The following is a 21541-nucleotide window of genomic DNA, read 5'->3' as shown; positions in this document are numbered from 1 at the left end:
CATGTGTTATGCTGTTGTTATTTTTTTGTCTTTGAGTGCCGTTTATAGAGATAAATATTGCTTGGTTATCCTGTTTAGTATTTTCGTGTGGATCATGTAAATGTGGATGTTGTGTACTGTATAGGCTATGTGAAATGAAGAGATTTAAAGACTCTTTAGACATTCAAAGACTTGGGGTCCTTTTCAAATATAATAATGGGCTATACTGTACAAATGAAGCAACTATTGTACAAATCTTGTTGTTAAGAATTGTATCTTATTACAGTTATGTCTAACTGTGAATTAAAAATTACTGGCGATGGGAATATTAGTGATTTTTTTCGGAAATTTGGGCAAGTGGCACCATGAGGAGGAAGTGATGTTGCTGTTTGTTCCAGTTTGAATCTCTGTGTCTCGTTCTTCAGAATGTAGGTCTCTTTAGAAGTATGATCAGAGGGTTTACACGAGTCCTGCCTCTAACAGCCTATTTCTTTCAGCAGGAAAGACTGTCAGCTGAAAATATAGCACAAACTGACATTCTTATAAGTAGTGCATTTGCATTCTCAAACACAAGCCCATTCTGAAATGATTCAATGTTAAAGATTGTCCTCATAATAACTAATGCTATATCACCTGAAAAATGTATGAAGCGTCTTGTGTGTTCTGTCCTGAATATGAACATTTGGCAGTGCTTTGTTGTGTCGCTGTGGTTGAACTGTGATGTCAGCAGGGGTCACAGAGGTCAGCGAGGTGATGTGTGTGTGTGTGTGTGTGTGTGTGTGTGTGTGTGTGTGTGTGTGTGTCGGTGTCTAGAGCTGCTGGGGTGAAAGCAGGTGGGAGCCGCCGGCGCTGTGTGTGAGTTCTGCACTCACACTTCCACGCTTAATGAGTCACTTCCCATTCACTTCCACTGGATTTCTCACTGCCCCCACATACACACATTAGTGCTGAATGCTGTTGCTAATTTTTTTTTTTTTTTGATTTTTCAGCTTTTTGATGATTTTTTTCTCCATTTGTGTTTATATACGATTCATCTTGATATTTGTGTTTATATATACGATTCGTCTTGATATTTGAGTTTTGGCTGTGCAGTGGTTTGAAGGGTGAATGTGATCATCCAGCATTTGCGTTCTCTGACTTCATCTCACTCTTGTGACTACATGCGGTACTCTGTGTCCCCATTCTTTCTCTCTCTGTCTTTCATGTACGCTATGGCGAGCTTGCCGAGTGGGTGACGCGTATGGGGAGATCTAGTCTGGTGCTGTGAGACCCCCAGCTGCTATGTCTTGACTATCATGCTGTTGGCTGTCTGCCTGAGTTTGGACTGAGGAAGCACTATTTGTTGCTCTTGTGGAACACTATTTCCACAAACATAGTAGACGTACAGAGATGGTCAAACACTTAGCTATAAAACCGCTAGACACAAACTGCATCTGATTTATGGTATTGTACACTATCGTTCAAAAGTTTGGGGTCAGTATGATTTTTTTGAAAGAAATAATTATTACTTATTACAGTAAGAACTTATTATAATAAGAATTGTTCAGCAATAATGCATTAAGTTGTCAAAGTGTCAGTAAAGACTTGCATTGTTACTATTTTTTTAATTTCAAATAAATGCTGTTCTTTTGAACTTTCAACTTTCTATTCATCAAATAATCTTGTACAAAATTTTCCACAAAAAAAAAAAATCGTTTTCCACAAACAAACAAAAAATTAAGCAGCACAACTGTTTTTGTAACATTTATAATAAAAAAGAAATGGTTCTTAATCACCAAATCAGATTTCTGAAGGATCATGTGACACTGAAGATTCAATGAAGAATAATGGCTAAATAGATGGTGAAAATTCAAATTTGCCGTTACAGGAATAAATTACATTTTAAAACTTGTTAAAATTATAATAACATTTGGCAATTTTACTGTTTTTATTTTTATTTTTAAAAATGCTTTTATTTAATGTTTTTCAGGAACATTAAAAAATCTTACTGACATAAACTTTTGAATGCTAGTGTATGTACTGAATTCAGTGAAGAACTTGTTTCTTGGCTGTGGGTGAAGTGCATTCTTTAAGTATGGATGTATACTGTGTAATGAAAATGCATACCTGTTGTTATGAACGGTTCAGTCAGCCTCATTGAATTGAGTCCAACCACTGATCCAAAAATGATTCTGATGTCTGAAAACACTTAAAATGATTGCTAATCAAACACGGAAGAGTACTCATTTAATGTCATCCAAACTTTTTAAACTATTTTACATGAGATGTTATACAAGCATACTTAGCATATTTATTAGCCTATTAGTTTAGCCTAAACCCTACACAAATGTTCATTTAAGTGAACTTTTCGAGCAGGCTTTAGCTACTTTCCATTTGAAAGTAGTTGGTAACAATCTGCATTTAACATGCTAACAACAACTGCAAAAAGACCCAATCAAAGTGGTTATGACATTCCTTCTTATTATAGCTTTCATGTACTCCTGAGGTTCCCTTATAGCATTAGATTTTTTTTGCACTCAAAATAGTTGTATATTTGCAAAATGTTTTCCACCTTTATTGTGGCTTTGTTAGAAACGCTCCGTTTTGGTGCTCTGTCTTTAAGACTCATCAGTAATCGCCCTCTTGATTATGATTGGCTAATTTCATTGCATCTCTCAGCTTATCACCTCACTGCTCACCTTTTATATAATGGCGTTTTACCCCTGCATGGTACGGCGAGGCACGGCGCTGCTCGCTTCGCTTTGCTTTTCCACTGCAGTGTAGTACCGCTTCAAAGTGGGTGGGATTATAGGCTGATTGTTATAGTTGCTGAAAAACATTTTAATTCCTGGTCGCCACATCCAGCTCTCGCTGGATCCGCTCCTCGGCTACCAATGAGAGGAACGTCTGCACCTCGTCTACTGACCTTCTTTTTTTCAAGTTTATTTTTTTCTTTTTTCAAGCAAGTCGTTTAAAAAAAATTGTGCACGCTTGGAACCTCAACAGAAGTGGTACCGAAGCGTACCATGCAGTGGAAAAACGCCATAAGTGTGGTTGATGATTTGTTTAAGAGATGGTAGATGGAAATGTCTACCCTGGTAATCCAGAGTTCTCGCGAGAGCACAAGTTGAATTTGCTCAGCGAGTTACTCTGGTGTCGAGTAATGATGCTCATTAAATATGCCCCTCGATCTGAGCTGCACCAATCACATCGGGTTATCTGATATAGGGGGGCCAGAGGCAAGATGACGACAGCGCTGCAATGTCGAAGTCATTAGTAAACATTGCAAGATGGCTATGGATGTTGTTTGGAACGGCTTTGGCCGCTACAATGAAAGATTTAGACTTTTTCTCTAAAAGAGGAACAGAAGACGGTGCTCGAATCGTTCCTTTGAAGAAGGGCGTTTTTGCTGTTTTGCCGACCGGATACGGCAAGAGTCTAATCTACCAGTTAGCTCCACTGGTAGCTAAGCGATAACTTGTGATTGGTCGTAGTGTTTTCCAATTGCGTGCAGTGAGATTTTCAAATGCATGCTTGGTGCCGCCCTTCGAGCTTGCCGATTTTCATTAGTAGACGCCAGACCATTAATCTTTTAGATTTAGGTCTGGATTTCCAGGCTAGGAAATGTCCACCACAATGGATAAAGTCGAAAAGGTGGAGTTTTTGAAATGAGTTTCAAAAAATGCTCTTTTTGCAGTGAAATGTTTTGTTTTATGTCTGAAACCTACAGCAGGGCTCGACATTAATGCTTGTCCGGGACAAGTGGATTTTTTTTGAAGGGACAAGTAGCCTAATTAGAACTCCAATAACAAAAAAATAACTAGGGAATCACTAAAACGAGAGAATGATTCTGATTTTATTACATATATTTCAAGTTGTGATCGATAGTGGATAATAAATGTATTACTGACAGTAACAAGGTTGCTCTGTTGAGGCTCGCACGGCCTCTCGAGGAGAAATCTAAACAAATTACTGCAGCGCAGTGAGCGCACACACACACAACTCCGTTAACAACGTACTGCCTATAAAAAGGTGCTTTCAAAGGTGCTTTTATGCTCCCTTTAAAGGTGCATATATTACACTATGCAGATTTAAATATATCAAAGCTGATTGAACACTGATGAGAATATTGCTTCAGAATAAATTATATCTATAAAAAAATAAACAAATCCAGACAAGCAACTTTTTTACTCTGACAAGTAAATGGTTACTTGGCACATGAAAAGACTTAATGTCAAGCCCTGTACAGTATGTTTTTATAGTGTATGTAAATCTGAAAATGTCATATCCCTTTAAATTTTAAACTAGGACTTGGTGTAATCAATCAAGTTCTATTACCACTAAAGTAAGAACAAGTCATGTCCTGATGAAGTTGTACTCTGCTGGACCAGAGACAGGAAGAAGACACAGGACTGTGTAGTATGTGTTGTGCTATTGCTGTACTCTTATAGTTTAACTCCAGTGGAGTTGACAAGGCAGCACAGGCAATCTAATGAGACACCTGCGGTGGAGCTGGAGGCGGCTGCCCACCCCTGAGTGTGACCCCTCCGGTCTGAGACAAATAAATTACCTGTCAGTGTGTGAGTATGTAGAGTAAGACTGTCAGCTTGTTTTATGCTGCTGGCCATTGTACATTGCATATTTTAAGCATCACCACAGTCCTTGAAGTCACTCTCAGGGGACTTCACACAAACTCTCCTGAAATACAGCTGCACAGGGGCGATGTACAGAGTTGCCAAGTCCGCTCATATGCGACTGGGCTTGTTTTTTAGAAATACACCACTTCTGTTCGCAGATTGCTTTATTTGCCCACTTGAATGCGCGAGAGAAAGCGTTTATCTGTTGTTGTGGCAGACCGGTTGGCGTCCTCTGCAGACCCCACCCCCAAAACCAGGGGTCTCTTATTTTGGGCTTGTTTTTTCAGACCAGGTCGCTTATTTCTCTAGCAAAACTTGGCAACACTGGTGATGTACTGTGCTAAGACTGATTTACATTACTGTAATATATGAGTATACATTACACAGCTTGGGGAACTGCTGTGTGTTTGGGGAAGGACTACATGATTGTGATGGAAGACGAGAGTTTAGAAGAAAGGGCGGACTGAGTGTTGAGGGAAACATGTTGTGGTGTTCAAAAGTCTGGGCTCAGTAAAAAAAAATAATGGTTTCACTTTCCACTAAAATATTAAGCAGCTCAACTGGTTTCAATATTGGTTTAATAATAATAAAGAAATGTTTCTTGAGCACCAAATCAGAATATTTGAATGATTTTTAAAGAATCATGTGACACTGAAGACTGGAGTAACTGGAGCTTTTAATTCAGCTTTGCCATCACAGGAATAAATTACAATTTAAAATATATTAAAATATAAAAGTTATTTTAAATTGTAATAATATTTCACAACATTACTGTTTGTACTGTATTTTTGATAAAATAAATGCAGCATTGGTGGGCATAAGAGACTTGAAGAAGAAAAATAAACATCATAAAGACTCCAAACTTTTGAATGGTATTGTACATCAGAAATCTGACTGGGCCTGTTATGTAACATGTATAACGTGTTCCTTGGTCACTGAGATGCCAGGATCTACTTGGAGTTATATTCATCATCTTCTGGTTTCCTTTGAGTCAGTGAATAATGCATACAGCCAGGGCATTGATTCTGTCAGGAGCATTATGTGCAGCCATTCAGAATTTATTTTGCAGCTCTCACAACTGTAGCTGAAATGACCAGTCAGATTAACTCACTGATTTTTTTATTAGCTCCTCCTTGAATGTAGTATTTTATTTTAAATGGCAGGTTAATATATATATATAGCCCATCTACTGCTGAAGTTCACTTCACAAACAAATAATGAATAAACAAATTTTAGTACCTTGTAGTGGATACAAGAACAAATTGTCAGCCAATACAATCTACAGAGGATGAGGTTGGCTCTTAGACTTTAAATTTTGTACATTTTAAGAATGCTGGTCTGTGTACACATGGAGACAGATGTCTTTGGCCAATCTGTTGCATCTTGAGCTGATGTTTTTTTTTTTTTTTGGTGTCTTGCACCATGAGTATTGTGTAAAGAAAAAATAAAATATTAAAAAGTAAACCTATTTAATTACAGCCATTATACTAAAACTAAAACTTAATTATATAGACAAAAAAACGAATAAAAATGATAAGCACACAACTAAAAAAAAAAAAAAATATATATATATATATATATATATATATATATATATATATATATATATATATATATATATATATATATATATATAATAGTATCCCAGTCATAATAAAGTAACGCTGGTGCAGTGGATGCTAAATCAGGCTTATTATAAAGGTCTTTAAAACCAACAAGTGGTCAGACAACACGCCCACTAGTCAGTTATGAACTAGCCATTTTAGGAATGTCCCATGCCTAGACAAATCCAAATCCCTCAACTGCCTGTCTTGTCTGTCCTGTGATTTGCTCTGAGTTATTGCATCGTGCTCCATGTCCTCCCAGTGTCACATGTCATAGCAGGGTGTGTTTCCCTGGGTCTGGCCAAACTGCTGCTTTTTTCAGCTCTGCAACTTGTTTCATCATCGAACCACAAACCATTCATCATCATTTTGATATGTCTGTGTTTGTTTTATTGAATATGAGGGATTTGTTAATAACAAGGAAGGTTCATGTATTTACTGGCCCAAAGCAAATAGATTTTGAATATCACTTTGAGATTCAGAGAACATTTAATAAAGCGACTGTTCAAGTCAAGCATGTACTTTTAATGACAGTCAGAAATCTAGTTTCCAGGGCAAACTGTTTTTCAGGATATGTGATGAAATGTCATTTCCTCTTGATCATGACAGGTTTAACAGCTTGCTTCTGTGGTAAGTGTAAAAATATGAGTGACTTAATCATATGTAGAGGAGACAGAATGATCTAGTTATTATTTTTTCAGGACATCAATGTTTTATAACTGGGCTCAACAGTAAGGATTTTTTTTTTCTATTGACCCAGTGGGACATTGCCCCTAATTTTTGCTCGCTAACATTTTCACTGGTACATATTTTTTTTCCTGACACATGATGCATGATACAAAAATAAATAACTAATTCACAACAGCAATGTTCAGTACATCACATGCACAGAATCTGTGTTTACATTTGGAAGGCATTAAAGAATGTAAGATGCAGCACTGGCCTATTCTTGTGGTCTGGCTAAAAACCTAAGGGTGTGAAAAAATAAATAAAGAAAAGTAATACGTAGTGCTGAATTTGGACAGTTTTATTCACTTTTACTTATTCTTCCCATAAGGAGATGCATTTGGGACACCAGCTTTCTAAAAAAAAAACTTTTTTTCGTACAGTTTGTGGTCATCTCCACACCACATTAGAAAGGGGATTCAGTATATATTTTAGTCAACTGAAGCAGCTCTATTTTTAAGGAGTTTCCTGTCAGTTCCCCTGGATTTGTAAACTATGATTATAGGACCGTTATATTGTGGCGTCAGTGAAACCATAAATGATGTTCAGCTGCATTTAACCGTTTTTTTTAGAATTTGAATATCTTTTTTTATAATCTCATCAGTATGTCGAGGATAATGTATTTTATTTTGCGATAATGACCAGCTGACTATATTATTCTGCTTAATACACTACATAAATAAATAAACAAATCAGTTTAAATATTCACGACCACTGTTGGTGTAACGATTACAAGTAACATGTACTTTGTAAATGTACACATTAATATTTGAGTTACTTTTTAAAAAAAAGTTACTTTTCAGTTTAATTTGCTTAAACATGTTGCATCAAACTACTGAATTAAAATGATCTTGCTAATAATTATGCACAAAATATTAAACCAGCATTATCTGTTATTATGAACTAGGAGAAATTGATTCTAATTTCATTGACAATTATCTAATTTCAGAATGACTTTAGCTCTCTTTTTAGCACTCTACATTGCACTCTTTATTATCTCAATGGTCAGTGAATTTTCTTCATGTAGTTTTATTTTCAAATAAACTTCTAAATTTCAACCTCTAGGCCTTAGACTACCCACCAAACAAGTACAAAAGTAACAAAATGCATTACTTTCAATATAAAGAGTTGTACAGTAGGTAATATAACCTGTAATTTGTAGAGATCTTTTGATCTTGTATGTTGTAGGCTGTGTTGTTGAATGCGTTACTGCATTAAACACTTCTGAGTAAAAAAAAAAACACACACACACACACACACACACACACACACACACACACACACACACACACACACACACACACACACACACACACACACACACTTGCAAGGCTTGGAAGAGAGCGAGCTTCAGCCAGGTTAGAAATGCAGAAGTAACTTAACACATTACTTTCCATAAAAAGTAACAAGTTACTTTTTTAGAGAGTAACAAGTTATTGTAACATTACGTTTAAAAGTAACTTTCCCCAACACTTTTGAGTTTTTTTTTCTGTATTCATTTATTGTAACATATTGTAATTCATATATTGTAATACAGAACCTGTGTGGTGAAACCATATGAAACTAGCAAAGCTTGGAAATCAGCTGCAAGGGTCATTTAGACAATTTAGTGGCTGTACATTTGGAGTTGATATGATCCTAGCAGCACTCGTTTTATTCTGATTTCTTTCAATGTCGAACTCTGTGTTTGAAGTGAGTGTGCTTGCAGAACGGTGAGGTGTCTCTTCCTGCTGAGAGCTCTGTGGGCTGGACTGATGGAGTGGTGTCAGCGTGGTTTTGCTCGGTGTGGGCGGCAGGAAGGGCTGGAGGTGATATGAAGGAGTCATGAGTCAGCTTGAGCTCTCATAGGTCACCACCTGCAAGATATGCAATCCCTTCATGTTTACAGACAGAGAGACAACGTGTAGTTTAAGAGTTAAAGAATAGATAAAGGTATTGATTTTGGAACTATAAATTAGGAAAAAAAAATCAACAGTACAGTCGCCGGAGTCACGAAAATCTCCTTAAAGGAAATCTGTCGCCAAAATGCAACCTAGGGTCTTTTTATTAATCTACCCGAGGCAAACTTTTCATTTAAAAGCATAATTAGAATGGAAACGCCACTTTTAAGTTTGACCGTATTTTCGTTTTCGGTCAAATTGCCTTTTGAATGGGAGTGCTTGGGGCACTTCTATGATAGCATCAAAAATCGCTATTTTTAAAACACTAAGAAAGCTCGACACAACATGAAACTGTGCTCGAAGTATCACCAGGGGCTCTACACATGAACTCGAGCATTGAGAACATTGTTTGTGTACACAGAGTTTACTAAAAAGAAAGATTTTGAACAACGCACTGTAGCTGTGTCCGCCGGCATTTTGACAGTCAAAAATAATCGAACTCCGAATGCGAATAAACTGACTGTGAATTTTAGTATTGCTTCTTATATGAGCATCCTTTTTCAAATACAAGGTCAATATTGATTTTCACTAACGACAAAACAACAAATTATCAGTGAATTTATATGGAACTAAGCTTTAGGCGCTTTCCTCTCTCCTCCCTGTTACGCTGCATTCGGAGTTCGACTATTTTTGACTGTCAAAATGCCGGCGAACACAGCTACAGTGAGTTGTTCAAAATCTTTCTTTTTAGTAAACTCTGTGTACACAAACAATGTTCTCAATGCTCGAGTTCATGTGTAGAGCCCCTGGTGATACTTCGAGCACAGTTTCATGTTGTGTCGAGCCTTCTTAGTGTTTTAAAAATAGCGATTTTTGATGCTATCATAGAAGTGCCCCAAGCACTCCCATTCAAAAGGCAATTTGACCGAAAACGAAAATACGGTCAAACTTAAAAATGCCGTTTCCATTCTAATTATGCTTTTATTATCAAGTAGATTAACAAAAAGACCCTAGGTTGCATTTTGGCGACAGTTATCCTTTAAGAAAGAAGTTAAGAAATCTTACCATTAATAAGATAACTTTTAAGAAGTTCATAAGAATGTTTCGTCTTTTGAGCGGCCTGCAGATTACTGTAGTAATCATACGTGTACACTCTATTTTCAACTGACTTGACAGGAGTTCAGCACTTGATGTTTAAGTTATTTTTGAGTTAGTTTGTCTCAAGATGGAGTTGTCTGTTGCATTCATTTGTCTATTTGACTTGGTTTTTCTAAAGTTGTTACTGAATTTAACAAGAAGTCACATCACGCATAATCATGACAGATCATTGTTTACATTAAGCACTGCTGTCAATATATTCGTGCACATTCCTAATATCATATGTAGCCGGTGTTATGTTGAAATATTGCTTAATGACAATAATTAATTTGAAACAACCCAATAAATTGATCTTACTTTTGGGGATTTATGACAAGTTGCAGGTTATCCTAAATTGTTTACGAGGATTTTTATGAAGAATCTTTTCAACAATCTTAAGAATAAAGATGTGAACCTTCTTACATTTTTGGGGGGAATATAAAGTATTACAAAAATGAGGAGAATTTTTTCAGATTATTTAGAAATGTGTGCGGTACCTTATTCAAGTCTTTCATGCGAACGCACACAAAACCCTACATTTTTTTTATATTCTCATCCTTGAGTGTCTCAGTAATTTAACACTGCCCTCTGCTGTATCTAGTGAAACCAGGAAATAGTTTTTGGTGGGAGAAAAACACAGGTTGTGTTCTGGTCAAGTTTAGAGTAAACCTTAAATAAAATCTGGATCTTTCTGATCTCAGAAGTTGAAACGCTGCTGCTCTTAGTTCAAGAATGGCGGTGTACAGTATGTGTTGCTGTGTGAACTGACATTGTGAAAGGTATAGAGCCACACTACTTACTACTCATTACACTCAATAGAAAAGCAATGAGATTGCTTTTCTATTGATTTATATCATAATAACTATTGTTAATGTATTATCAAGGCTGTTGTGTTTGTTTTGCCTGTGTTGGCTTTACTTTTTTGTAATATTCATAGATTTTGTTCATTATCTTTTCAAATGTGATTTATTTTTTTATTTTTTTTGACGAGGCACTGTTTCTGCCATTTGCAGAATTATTGAAGCCATCATAAAAAAAGTATGGCACGGGTTAATTAATAAATGTTGTTTGTTAATGTCATTGCATTTCTCGGTGAGAAACAAGTCGTATATCGTCAAAATGATTCTGTGCTTCACGTTTTGACCACAGAGGGGAGTTCCTCATCTTCTTCCAGAAGTGAAACCGAAGCTCTTTGTGCATTGTAGGAAAGAAAGAGGCCTTTATAGCAGTGATCCCTCCAGAGCTGTCGCCATAGGTTACCAGGGCTATCCCAGAGAGCTCCCACGTGGCTGTGAAGAAGCAACAGTTCGTCTGTGTGACAGATTGCAGATCGGGGAGGGTGGGACCGTCCGTGTGGAAGAGTCAGTCATGCAGACAGGGCCTAAACATACTCTATACCTTGCTGTGGGCTGGAAATCAAAGAAGAGAGGGCATGAGAAGCCTATTACTTGCTGGACTGAATAATCTCGTTTTTGTCATGAAAGACAGACCACTACTTTCATCACATCTATGTTCCTAAAAGTGTGGGACTCTCATGATGTTTCCAGTTAGATGGCCTTAAATGAACCCGTGAGGTATTTCCCCTGCGAGGTATATCCCGTACCGGAGTGTTAACAGGCTTAAGTGCGGCTCAGTTATTCTAAGAAGCCTGACAACTGTCAATCTTAATGATTTCCTGCTGAAAACGCATCCCTGCAGCCACTGTCAAATGCCACAGTGCTAGTGTCATCAGAGTACCTATTTTTAACAGCCGTATGTATTCATTATTAAGCGCAGATTTGTAATTATTTGCCTTTTTAACAAGGTTTGGGAACAGGATGTCTTTCTGTTTAAATGTACTGTTTTGAAGGGTTGGTTTCTTCACATCTCTCTGCTTGCTGAGCTGCAGTCTTTTTTTGAATGTAGTTGACAGATGGTCTACCCTTGAGGTTAATAATGAGACTGTTGAGTTGGTACAAATGTTCTTCATGATCTATTTTTCTTTATGCGGTCTTTATGCTTTTCTAGCACACTTTTTTATTTTATTTTATTTTATTTCTGGTGTTACATTTTTCCGAAGACATCTTAAAAATGCAAAGTGTTATTATATTTTACATATGCACAATTCTTATTTTAGTATCACTGAGATACTAGTTTTTAATTCATATTTGAATTGGTTTATTTTTATATTTTCCATTTTCATTTGAAAGTTTTAGTAATTTTGTTGTCTTTTTGTCATTATTATTATTTATAATTTTTTTTAAATGTCTAAATGTTTTTGCTATTTGAATACATCAAGTAAAACAAAATGAGACGTTGCTTTGACAAGTTGAAATAAAATAAGTTGAAATAAAATAGTGATATTATTATATATTAATAAATTGTTCTTCATTACAGGGTTAGATAAACTGAAATTTTATATATATATATATATATATATATATATATATATATATATATATATATATTTCAGTTTATCTAACCCCGTAATGAACAATTTATTAATCAAAATGAATTTGTAGTTAGCCTATACATTTACTTTTTTTTTATTTTTATTAATTCATGTTTATTCATAATACAGTAATGTTAGTTCATTCGTACAACTTGAAATGTTAAAATAATTATTACTAAATGCATATAATACCATTAATATACATTCATAAATACTGGTAAAGTATTGATAATTTCATTTAATTTTATTAAAAACTAATAAATTGAATAATCTTACACACAGAGCCTTATTGTAAAGTATTACCAGTCTGTGTATAATATATATATATATATATATATATATATATATATATATAATATAATATAATATAATATAATATAATATAATATATATATATATATATATATATATATATATATATATATATATATATATATAATTTTTTTTTTTTGTGTGTGTGCATATGGTCAATCATGACCAACTATCTATAGTCTATTCATGTTGTTTGAGCATCCCACTATGCTGTTGTGTTTAAGACTGTGTGTAAATTTTTAAAAATGAGTCTTGAGACCCTGAGTTCTGTTCCGTTCCGTTGCGCTCCGTCTAGGTTTTTTATTTTTTATGCAAGAAGCATCATGTAAATGTCTTGTAAGAATCTCGTCTGGTGAACTCAACACCAGCCTAATTATACAGACTGAGCCTCCGTGAGACTGATTAATCGACTAGTCGCTCCGGCAACTCGCTGGCTAATTGATTTTGAAAATATGTAATTTTGCACATCCCTACTCTATATGTCTTACATATTTACATGCTCCTTGTCCAGCCCAATGTTACATAGATTATTTATGTATTAAATCTCTCTGTCTTTTGTTTCATTAATGTCAAAGCTGTAACGTAATTGGATTGTTTCAGACCGGTTTCATCACTTCAGCTCCTCCAGACATTCTTTGTAGGATATGATAGAGAAGATAAATGGCCTGTCACCTGGATTCCTTTAAGAAAAGTACTTAGTGTCTCACTGAGTATTATATAGAAATACCATGGAACTGTAGAATTACAATATTCATGTACCATGTCCATGGTATTTAGATAGTACATTGTTTGATGAGCGCATTTCTGTTCCTCTTCCTGAACTGTGCTTTTTCTGTCCGACACTAATATCTGACCACTGTGTGTCATCATAACACTTAAGTCCAGAGAGTGCAGATACTCCAAACCAAATACACGATTAAAAAATAACTCCTACTGTAATTACGTTTAATCAGTAGGATTAAGTTTAATCTAATGTCTGCCCTCTTCAGCTAAAACAGTGTTCATGTTGGAATTAACACTGTATTCCTACACTGTAAAGAATGTTTATAACAAGAAATTACTATTTAAATTTTTCTACTTAAAAATTTCACATTTATTTGTGGTACTTGCCATTTATTTGTTAAAATCATTTCAAAGTGACTATTTACATAAATAAATATTTATAATTGTATATTATAACATAGACTGATTATAATGATTGACACTTCAGACTTGTAAAATGTCACCTTCACCTTTTAAATTATCTCTGAATTTTCTGAGCTATGGGACCATATTCCATATGGTATATTACCATATCTGTCATAACCTTGATAACTTTTGTAGTTTTTAACTTTTCCCACCATGTCATCACATAGGCTTTTCTCTTTATGGCATCCAGGTACTGAAAGACAAATTTCAGCATAAATGAATGTTGGAAGTTCTTGGAACAAAGACTCACCCGGCCAATGAGAGACGAGTTTCTCTCCGCTTCATGGACATGGTTCTCGGCACACACCGTTTCAGTCTTACTGGTATCTGATTCTTTGATGGTATCATGGGAATTCAGCAGTCTACCATCTAGATATTCTCTGAGAGCTTCTGCAAAGCAGTCAAATGATTAGCATCAGCCTGCGTACACAATTTATAGGGAGTCGTCCTCATTGTTCTCACAGAAACTGCTGAGCACACAGCAATACACAAACTTTTGCTTGAAGAAATGCTTCAACACCAAGCCAAGTTTATGGATTTACGTACACGTCGTCCTTTTCTCCTTGAAACTCTCAGCGGGAGGGATTGATTTAGAAGTTAATAAGCCTCAGCCTTGGATGATGAATTTTTTCTGGATCGGAACTCCTCCAGAAGTCATTGTATATATCACCAATGTCACACTGCCAGATTAAATCACTTTGTTGAAGATAGGATTGGATGATGGATAGTGTTTCAGTTCTTAATGCATTAAAAAACACAGAAATATTTTTACCAGAGAAGCAGTGGATCTTATCTTTACGATGTAACGGCCGTTAATATGAGTGGAATTCTGTGAACACATTAATGCATATCCTGTTTAGTTCCCAGTTTTCAGGTGGTCACATTGAATGAAAAAAAAGAACAGAAAACTACTATAGGATTTACTACTACTACTACTACTACTACTACTACTACTACTACATGGAATAAGTAGCATTTTGCTGTATAATGAAGAGGTTGATTTTTCTGATTTTCCTCCTGTAGCCAGATGAAGCTGCCATGTCCTGCAACAAATGCAGATTTTGTTTGTAATAGAGAGGTTGAGTCTGTGTTTGTGCTGTAGTAGTCTGGGATCTGCATGCCTCCCTGCACTCTGATGATGTAACAGTTCAAATGATGTAGTGTGGCAGGAGGGAGGAGGGGCAGAGGAGAAACGATCACACTCCGATTTATTACGGGCTGCTATACCAATGCTTCATAATTTACAAAATTAAGATTTAATGGTATCTATTAAACTATTGGCCATTCATTTTTACAGATAGGACAAGATTTTTTTTTCAAGCAACATGTCCATGGAATTGTGCTTTGCCTTTGGTTTGATCTTTGATGTACATTATCAGCCAAAAAGGTTGTCTGTTTGAAGCTCAAGAGTTTTAGGTAGGGCTGTATGACTAAAATGAAAAATGAATTGGAATAAAACCAATATTGCAATATGGTTTACTGCGATTTATCCAATCCCAAAAGCTGCAATTTAATTAAATAAATACATGCGCTGTGTGTTTCAGAGTGAAGCGTGCACTATGTTCTCTTGTACGCGAGCAGCTCATAATTCGGTGTTTCAGAGCGTCTCTGTTCTACACTGTAAAAAATGATTTTTTTGGTGAAGTACTACTGAAAAAAAACAATGTAATTTACATGAAAAAGTTAGTTCAGGCAAGAATTAAAAAAACTAAGTAAATTCCATATCAGTACTTAATTCAAACGAGTAGAAATGAAAGCGTAAATATCAACTCAATAAAATTAAGTAAAAATTACTCAACTTTTCTGATACTGGGGTTCCCATCATGCACTGGACTTGAATAATTAATGAGGTTCATTTTTCACTGTTTTCCAGCTGTATTTACACTGTTTTATCATTGCTTTTGTTGTCAGGATTAGTAACTTGCCATTTTGTGACATTTCGAGTAAATTTTCTGCTCAAAATGACACATTCAAACACAAAAATGATCCATCAAATGTTACCGTCATTGTGTATTGTCTACCAAGTATTGAGGTCTTTGCATTTGAGGCTTAACATCTGACATGATGTAGTATAAATTACTTAGATAATCTAAGTAAAGCACATACTGTAAATGACTGGTATAATTCAATATTATTGTTTGAGTGAAATGTAATGCAAAGGAAATTTCAGCTAAATCGATATTAATCAACCTTTTACTAGTGATGGGCGATACTGCAAATTTTGGTACCGATCCGATACCAAGTAAATACAGGGCCAGTATCGCCGATATCGATACCGATACCAATACTTTTTAATTTTAAAAGCATGCACTTTAACTTGTATGCACTTTCCTGTGCTAGAGCAGTGTGTCATGATTTATGAGGTGAATGCATCATTAATATGATAAATCTGAAAATGTTTTCATGACTACTAGGCCTACATATTTTGTGATTTGTGCTCTCAACTCGCCTGTAATTAGTCAGTGACTTTTACAAAACTACCCTAATTATAGTATTAGCCTACTAGTACTAGCCTACTGTTCAAAAGTTTGGGGTCTGTAAGATTTTTAATTCTCTTCTGCATTTATTTGATCAAAAATACAGTAAAAACTGTAATATTACAATTTAACATAGTCTATCTGTTTTCTATGCCAAAGTAAACTAATTTATTCATGTGATCAAAGCTGAATTTTCGGCATCATTACTCCAGTCATGATGATAATTAATTTTAATATGCTGATTTGCTGCTCAGGAAACATTTCTTATTATTATCAATGTTGAAAACAGTTTCATATTTTTGTGAAAACCATGATACATTTTATGCAGAATTATTTGATGAACAAAGTTGAAAGAACAGCATTTATATGAAGTAGATTTTTTTTTAACAGTGTAAAACCCTTGACTGTCACTTTTGATCAATTTAATGCATCGAACCTTGTTGAATAAAAATATTAATTTCATTAAAATCTAACTGACGTCAACATTTTGAACCGTTATGTACACTTTTGGTTTGTTTATTGCGAAATAACTCCCGATTGTTTCTCTGTCATCTAAGCAAGGCTTCGTTTCCCAAACGCACTGGGCCTGTGAGCTCAGCGAAGCACCAGCATCGAACGCTCTCTGTGATTGATTGGTTTCGTCTTGTATCCAGATGACTAGGAGAAAAAGTTCTATCCTACACAATTATCCGCTAACATTCGCTTATTTTTCCACTTAGAAGCTTATTTTAGGCACTGAATTGCGTGCTAAATTAATAAAAAATTACTGGTAAAAAAAATCGATATTTTTATGTGAGGATCGATCCTTTTTGATACCACGTCAGTATCGAAGTATCGATACTTCAGGATCGATCCGCCCATCACTACCTTTTACTAGCCAAGTTAAAATTACTTAGTTATTTTCTTTGTTACTTTCACTTACACTGTAAAAAAAAATTACATCCCCAAGTCAAAAATTTCAAGTGACCGATAACATCTAAATTTTTCAATTAGTCTGACGTATTATTTCTCATTGAGCCAATGTTAACAGACTATTGCAACAAGATTTTCACTTGGGCCAATTGAAAAATTTAGATGTTATCGGTCACTTGAAATTTTTGATTTGGGAGGGTTAGAAATTTTTTACAGTGTAACTAGGTTAAGTAAAGTTTACTTAATTCCATATTCCAAGTAAATTTAACTTAAAGATTTCTAATTAAAGCTACTGATAAATATGTTTAGGTTTTTACTTGGCAAACTTTGTAAATTTACTAGCATTTTCTGAGTGAAAAAACTTAGCAAGCTTTTTTCAAGTAAATCCTACTCCAAATTTTTTTCAGTGCAAGTAAAGTCATTTCTGCATCTTGAGTTTTGGGTTGCTTATAATGTGCAATTTGGAACGCAACATGCACCAACTATCCTCCCAAACTTGTAATGAGTGCTTGTGACTTTGATGCCAGATCTGATTCTCATAAATGCAGAGAATACTCAAATATGCAAATATCCATACAGTGAATACAGTACATTATGTTCTCCCAACTAATCACATACTGTTTAGCAGCAAAAAGGAAATAAACCAGATTCTACACGCATATCATTGAGTCTTCAGTAAATAATAATAATAATAATAATAATAATAATAATAATAATTATTATTATTATTATTATTATTATTATTATTATTATTATTATTGTGCAGTCCTTGAAATTGCTATTTTTATCAGAAAAATCTGAATTCAATATTTCCCCCAAATCATGCAGCCTTTTAGGGTTGTCACACTCTCTTTAAACCAAGCACCTCAGTAATTCTTTGGTCATGACTTATATTTGACATGCATATTTCTTCAAACTACTTTTACCTCTGTGGGAAAATTAGCATCTAGGATGCCTGACGTTTTTTGTATTATTTCTCCAGAACACAGTATAGTGATGCAGACATGAATATTGCTCATATTAGGCTACAGACAAATCAAATATGAAAATATTTTCTAAATTCACAAGTACATTTTTAGAACTTTGTTTAACTCTAGAAAACAATTGGTTCTAGTTATTTATCCGCCATGGGAATGAAGCATCCTTGTGTATGATGAACTATTGTCATCTGTTTCAGATCTTTGTTTTTTTAACTGACATGTTGCTGTTTGAGATCAGACTTCATAACTGCACATCAGAGGTCATACTAGCTGCCGTTTGATTCCGTATCTTTCCTTCTCTGTTGTCCTTGTGATTTGTAAATTTGTTGAGAAAGCATTATGTGTCCCTCCCTTTCACCTCCAAATGGCCTAGATAATTTTGATCCCCTTCCCTGGTCTGAATGCTGCAACCTTCGGTTTAAAAACTCTTCAGTTTCTCTCTAGTGAACTGTGTAATAAGCTCGATGCTATTGCTCGCCCCTCCCCCTCCAGTCTGCTTACCTCTCCTCTCTCGCTCTCTCTCTTGCACCGCTCGGCGCGTCTTGTTTGGATAGTTGAGTGAGAGACCGTCCGAGCCTGCTCCTCTTTCCTCCGAGTCATGGCAGCAGTTCCTTTGCAATAGGTGGAAGCGCAGCAGCGCTGATGGATCGCGGAGAGTCCCTCGCGTTGTGACACGAGACCCCGTGCACTCCGCTGCCCTTTAACCCTCCTCCTGCTCCTCCTCCTTCTCCCACCGCAACACCCCCTGGTCACGGCAGGCAGCATGGCTCCTCCAGAGCTCTCGCAAGTACAGCTCTCTTCAGGACCGCTTTAATCTGCTGGACCGATTGAGTCAAGTCAAGCGAAGAGATAGGACGGAAGAGCGGTGGACTCAACTGACAAGGGCTCGCTGGATGAAGGCACCACGTCGCTGCTTCTGCTCCCCTTTCCACGGACCGAGCCGAGAGATGAGGGTGCCCGTCAAGAGCAGGCAGCGGGCAGAGCTAGTGGAAGCAATTGGCGGGCACCTCAATCGCTGATGGATTGAAGTGCCCCGGCGCAGAATGTCTCCCAGCATCAAAAACTTGGATTGCTTTTCGCCAATGTTGTGCCACTGTAAAGTAGCATGCACCAACAGCACCATCTCACTTATGTTTGGATGCAAGGTAGGGGATTGTTTTGATAGATTTATCAGAAAGATGCATGAGCGACAGTTGCTTAAACGTAGTTGCTTAAATGGTCCCTGGACTCTGAGCTGCTAATTGTCTTCTCACACTGAGGAACATTTTGTTGATGACACCTTTAGTGGGTTAAGATCTGAACATATGCTGCAGGTTACACTCTCGTGGCAGTGATCCATTCCTTTGCATGTGATCCTATTAGTTTGTGATTAGGTTGGAAGTCTCACAGAGTCTCCATTTGTCAGGTTTTAGTCTGTCAAATGAAATGCTCAATGAGACCATGATGGCAAAGCTATAGGCGATATTCACAAGATCTCAACCCGACGCTCTTCAAATATCAGACTACCTAGCTTGCGTGTGTGTTCCATTCTGGCTTTAATTCCACCACTGTGGTGCACAAACCACATGCGTCTGGGAAAGAAATCCTGAGGGACTTCTGGGCTTCTGTTTGCTGAAACGAACTGATTTCAGCTTAAAGCCAAATAAACACAAGCCAATCGAAGTGTTCATTCCTAATCAAGAGTATAGCTCAGGCACAGGATTCCTTTTGGTTCATTTTCTGCTCGTCTAGTTCAGAGCGGGATAGCAAGTTATTTTAGTTATGTAACCGCCTGGTCCTCTGGGTATCTTAGCCTGCGTCCCAATTATATCTACTATGTGCGAATGGGTTGTGGGGAAGAAGCTTGTTTTTTTCGTTATTTCACAACTGAATGGTTAGTCTTCGTTGTCTCCATCTACCAAGCATTGCAACTTGCACAGAGCATAGAGGATTATGGCTTGTCACTTTGCGCCTACACCGACCGATCAGTCCTATAAAGCTTCCTCTCATTATAGCTGAACCTTCTTTTCTTCTAAGCGTGAGATCAGAGGGCTTGGGGAAGCCCTTGTTAACTCCTAATGACCGTCAATCCCCGGCAAGCACAGAGATGACCCCTTGCCATTTGAGCATAGCAGAAACATGGCAAATGATGTTTAAATTGTTTATAGATTGATGTATGTATGTTTAATTTTTACCAAAAACCTGTCATAAAGATGTTGCGTGGCTAAGCTAAAGAGTCTTTCAAAATGCATCATTGGCTGCATGTTTTATTTATAGGTATCGCATCTTACTGCCATTTTACAGTGTATTGCACAATAATGAATAAGTAAAACTACATGAGCTTACAGTGAACGCAAAGCATTTCAAGACTTAACAGTAACACCTTACAATAAGATCATGATCTAACAATGAACAACACTTACAGCTGTTTATTTCTACATTACTTCAGTGAAATTCACCTCTTCCCATGCTGTCACCCAGCTCTAGATGCCTGACTAAAGTCAGCAATGTGAGTGAAGCCTGTAGGATACACAGGATTCCACATTGATAATTAAAGCTCACATGCATCCTTCTTCAGATGCTTCTTTGCTTTGCCTGGACTCTGTGCATTTGTCAGATCAAGTTCCTGAGCTAAGCTGTGCTCTGCGTAGCATTGATTTAATCCTGCTGGGATGTGCTTGTCACACAGAAAGTTGTGAAAGAGTCTTATATGCTTCGGTTTTTTCATGTGTGACGTGAAAGTTTGCTCTTTTATAAATTTAGGGATTTTGCAATCAGCTTTGTTCTGCTTACCGTGAATGTGTGTCACCCGTCGATTTGATTATTTCAGTGCAGACGTTTCAGTTTTCCTAGCTGATTTTTTGTTCTAGGATGTGTGAACTTCTGAGGTTGTATATCTTTTGAAATGGCATATTTTTCAGCACAGATTACATTGTGAAAGGTTCACAAAACAGTGCTTTGCTAGAAGAGCTAAGAGTTATTAATGAACAAAAGCAGTTGGAAACTACATTTGACCCGACAACAAACCTGCATTCTGTGTGTACATGCATCAGAGCACCGTTTTTTTTATTTCACATGCATTGGACATGGGAAAAGGGCATTGAAATTTAACGTGCCCCTATTATGCTTTTTCAGATATTAGGGTACAATGGTGCTAAAGGTACACCTTAAAAAAAAAAGAAAGATTTTTACTACTCCCATAGAGTATGATTGCAGAAAAAAAAAAATGCTTTTATTGAACATTGATTGAGCAAAAGATTTTGTGTGAAAATAAATAATAAAAGTGGTTTGTTTGTTTGTTTAAAAATCTTATAAATGTA

At 36.2% G+C, this 21541-nt stretch overlaps 1 protein-coding gene and 1 long non-coding RNA gene across 14 annotated transcripts in view; one reads left to right on the top strand and one right to left on the bottom strand.

Annotated features, from left to right (window-relative positions):
- The window catches only part of dlg1a (discs large MAGUK scaffold protein 1a), a 128620-nt gene that overhangs the window by 11880 nt on the left and 95199 nt on the right, over positions 1-21541 (top strand). For 2 of the 13 annotated variants that reach the window (XM_084129821.1, XM_084129836.1), the window contains exon 1: positions 19249-19387. The exons of the other annotated variants lie outside the window; for them this stretch is intronic. In XM_084129821.1, the coding sequence (XP_083985947.1) occupies positions 19286-19387 (102 nt within the window). In that variant the 5' untranslated portion in view covers positions 19249-19285. Of the gene's footprint in view, positions 1-19248; positions 19388-21541 lie in introns of those variants that run through there. 13 annotated transcript variants of the gene reach the window in all.
- Positions 8415-18884, bottom strand: LOC311092850. The gene is made up of 3 exons (XR_014608319.1): positions 18744-18884; positions 14124-14263; positions 8415-8781 (listed from the first exon to the last, which is right to left on the bottom strand). It is a non-coding gene; the product is annotated as an uncharacterized lncRNA (long non-coding RNA).

The sequence above is a fragment of the Abramis brama genome, assembly GCF_963993115.1.
Source record: "Abramis brama genome assembly, chromosome: 11".
In the NCBI taxonomy this organism is placed as follows: Eukaryota; Metazoa; Chordata; class Actinopteri; order Cypriniformes; family Leuciscidae; genus Abramis; species Abramis brama.
This window is presented reverse-complemented; position numbering and strand designations above follow the sequence as displayed.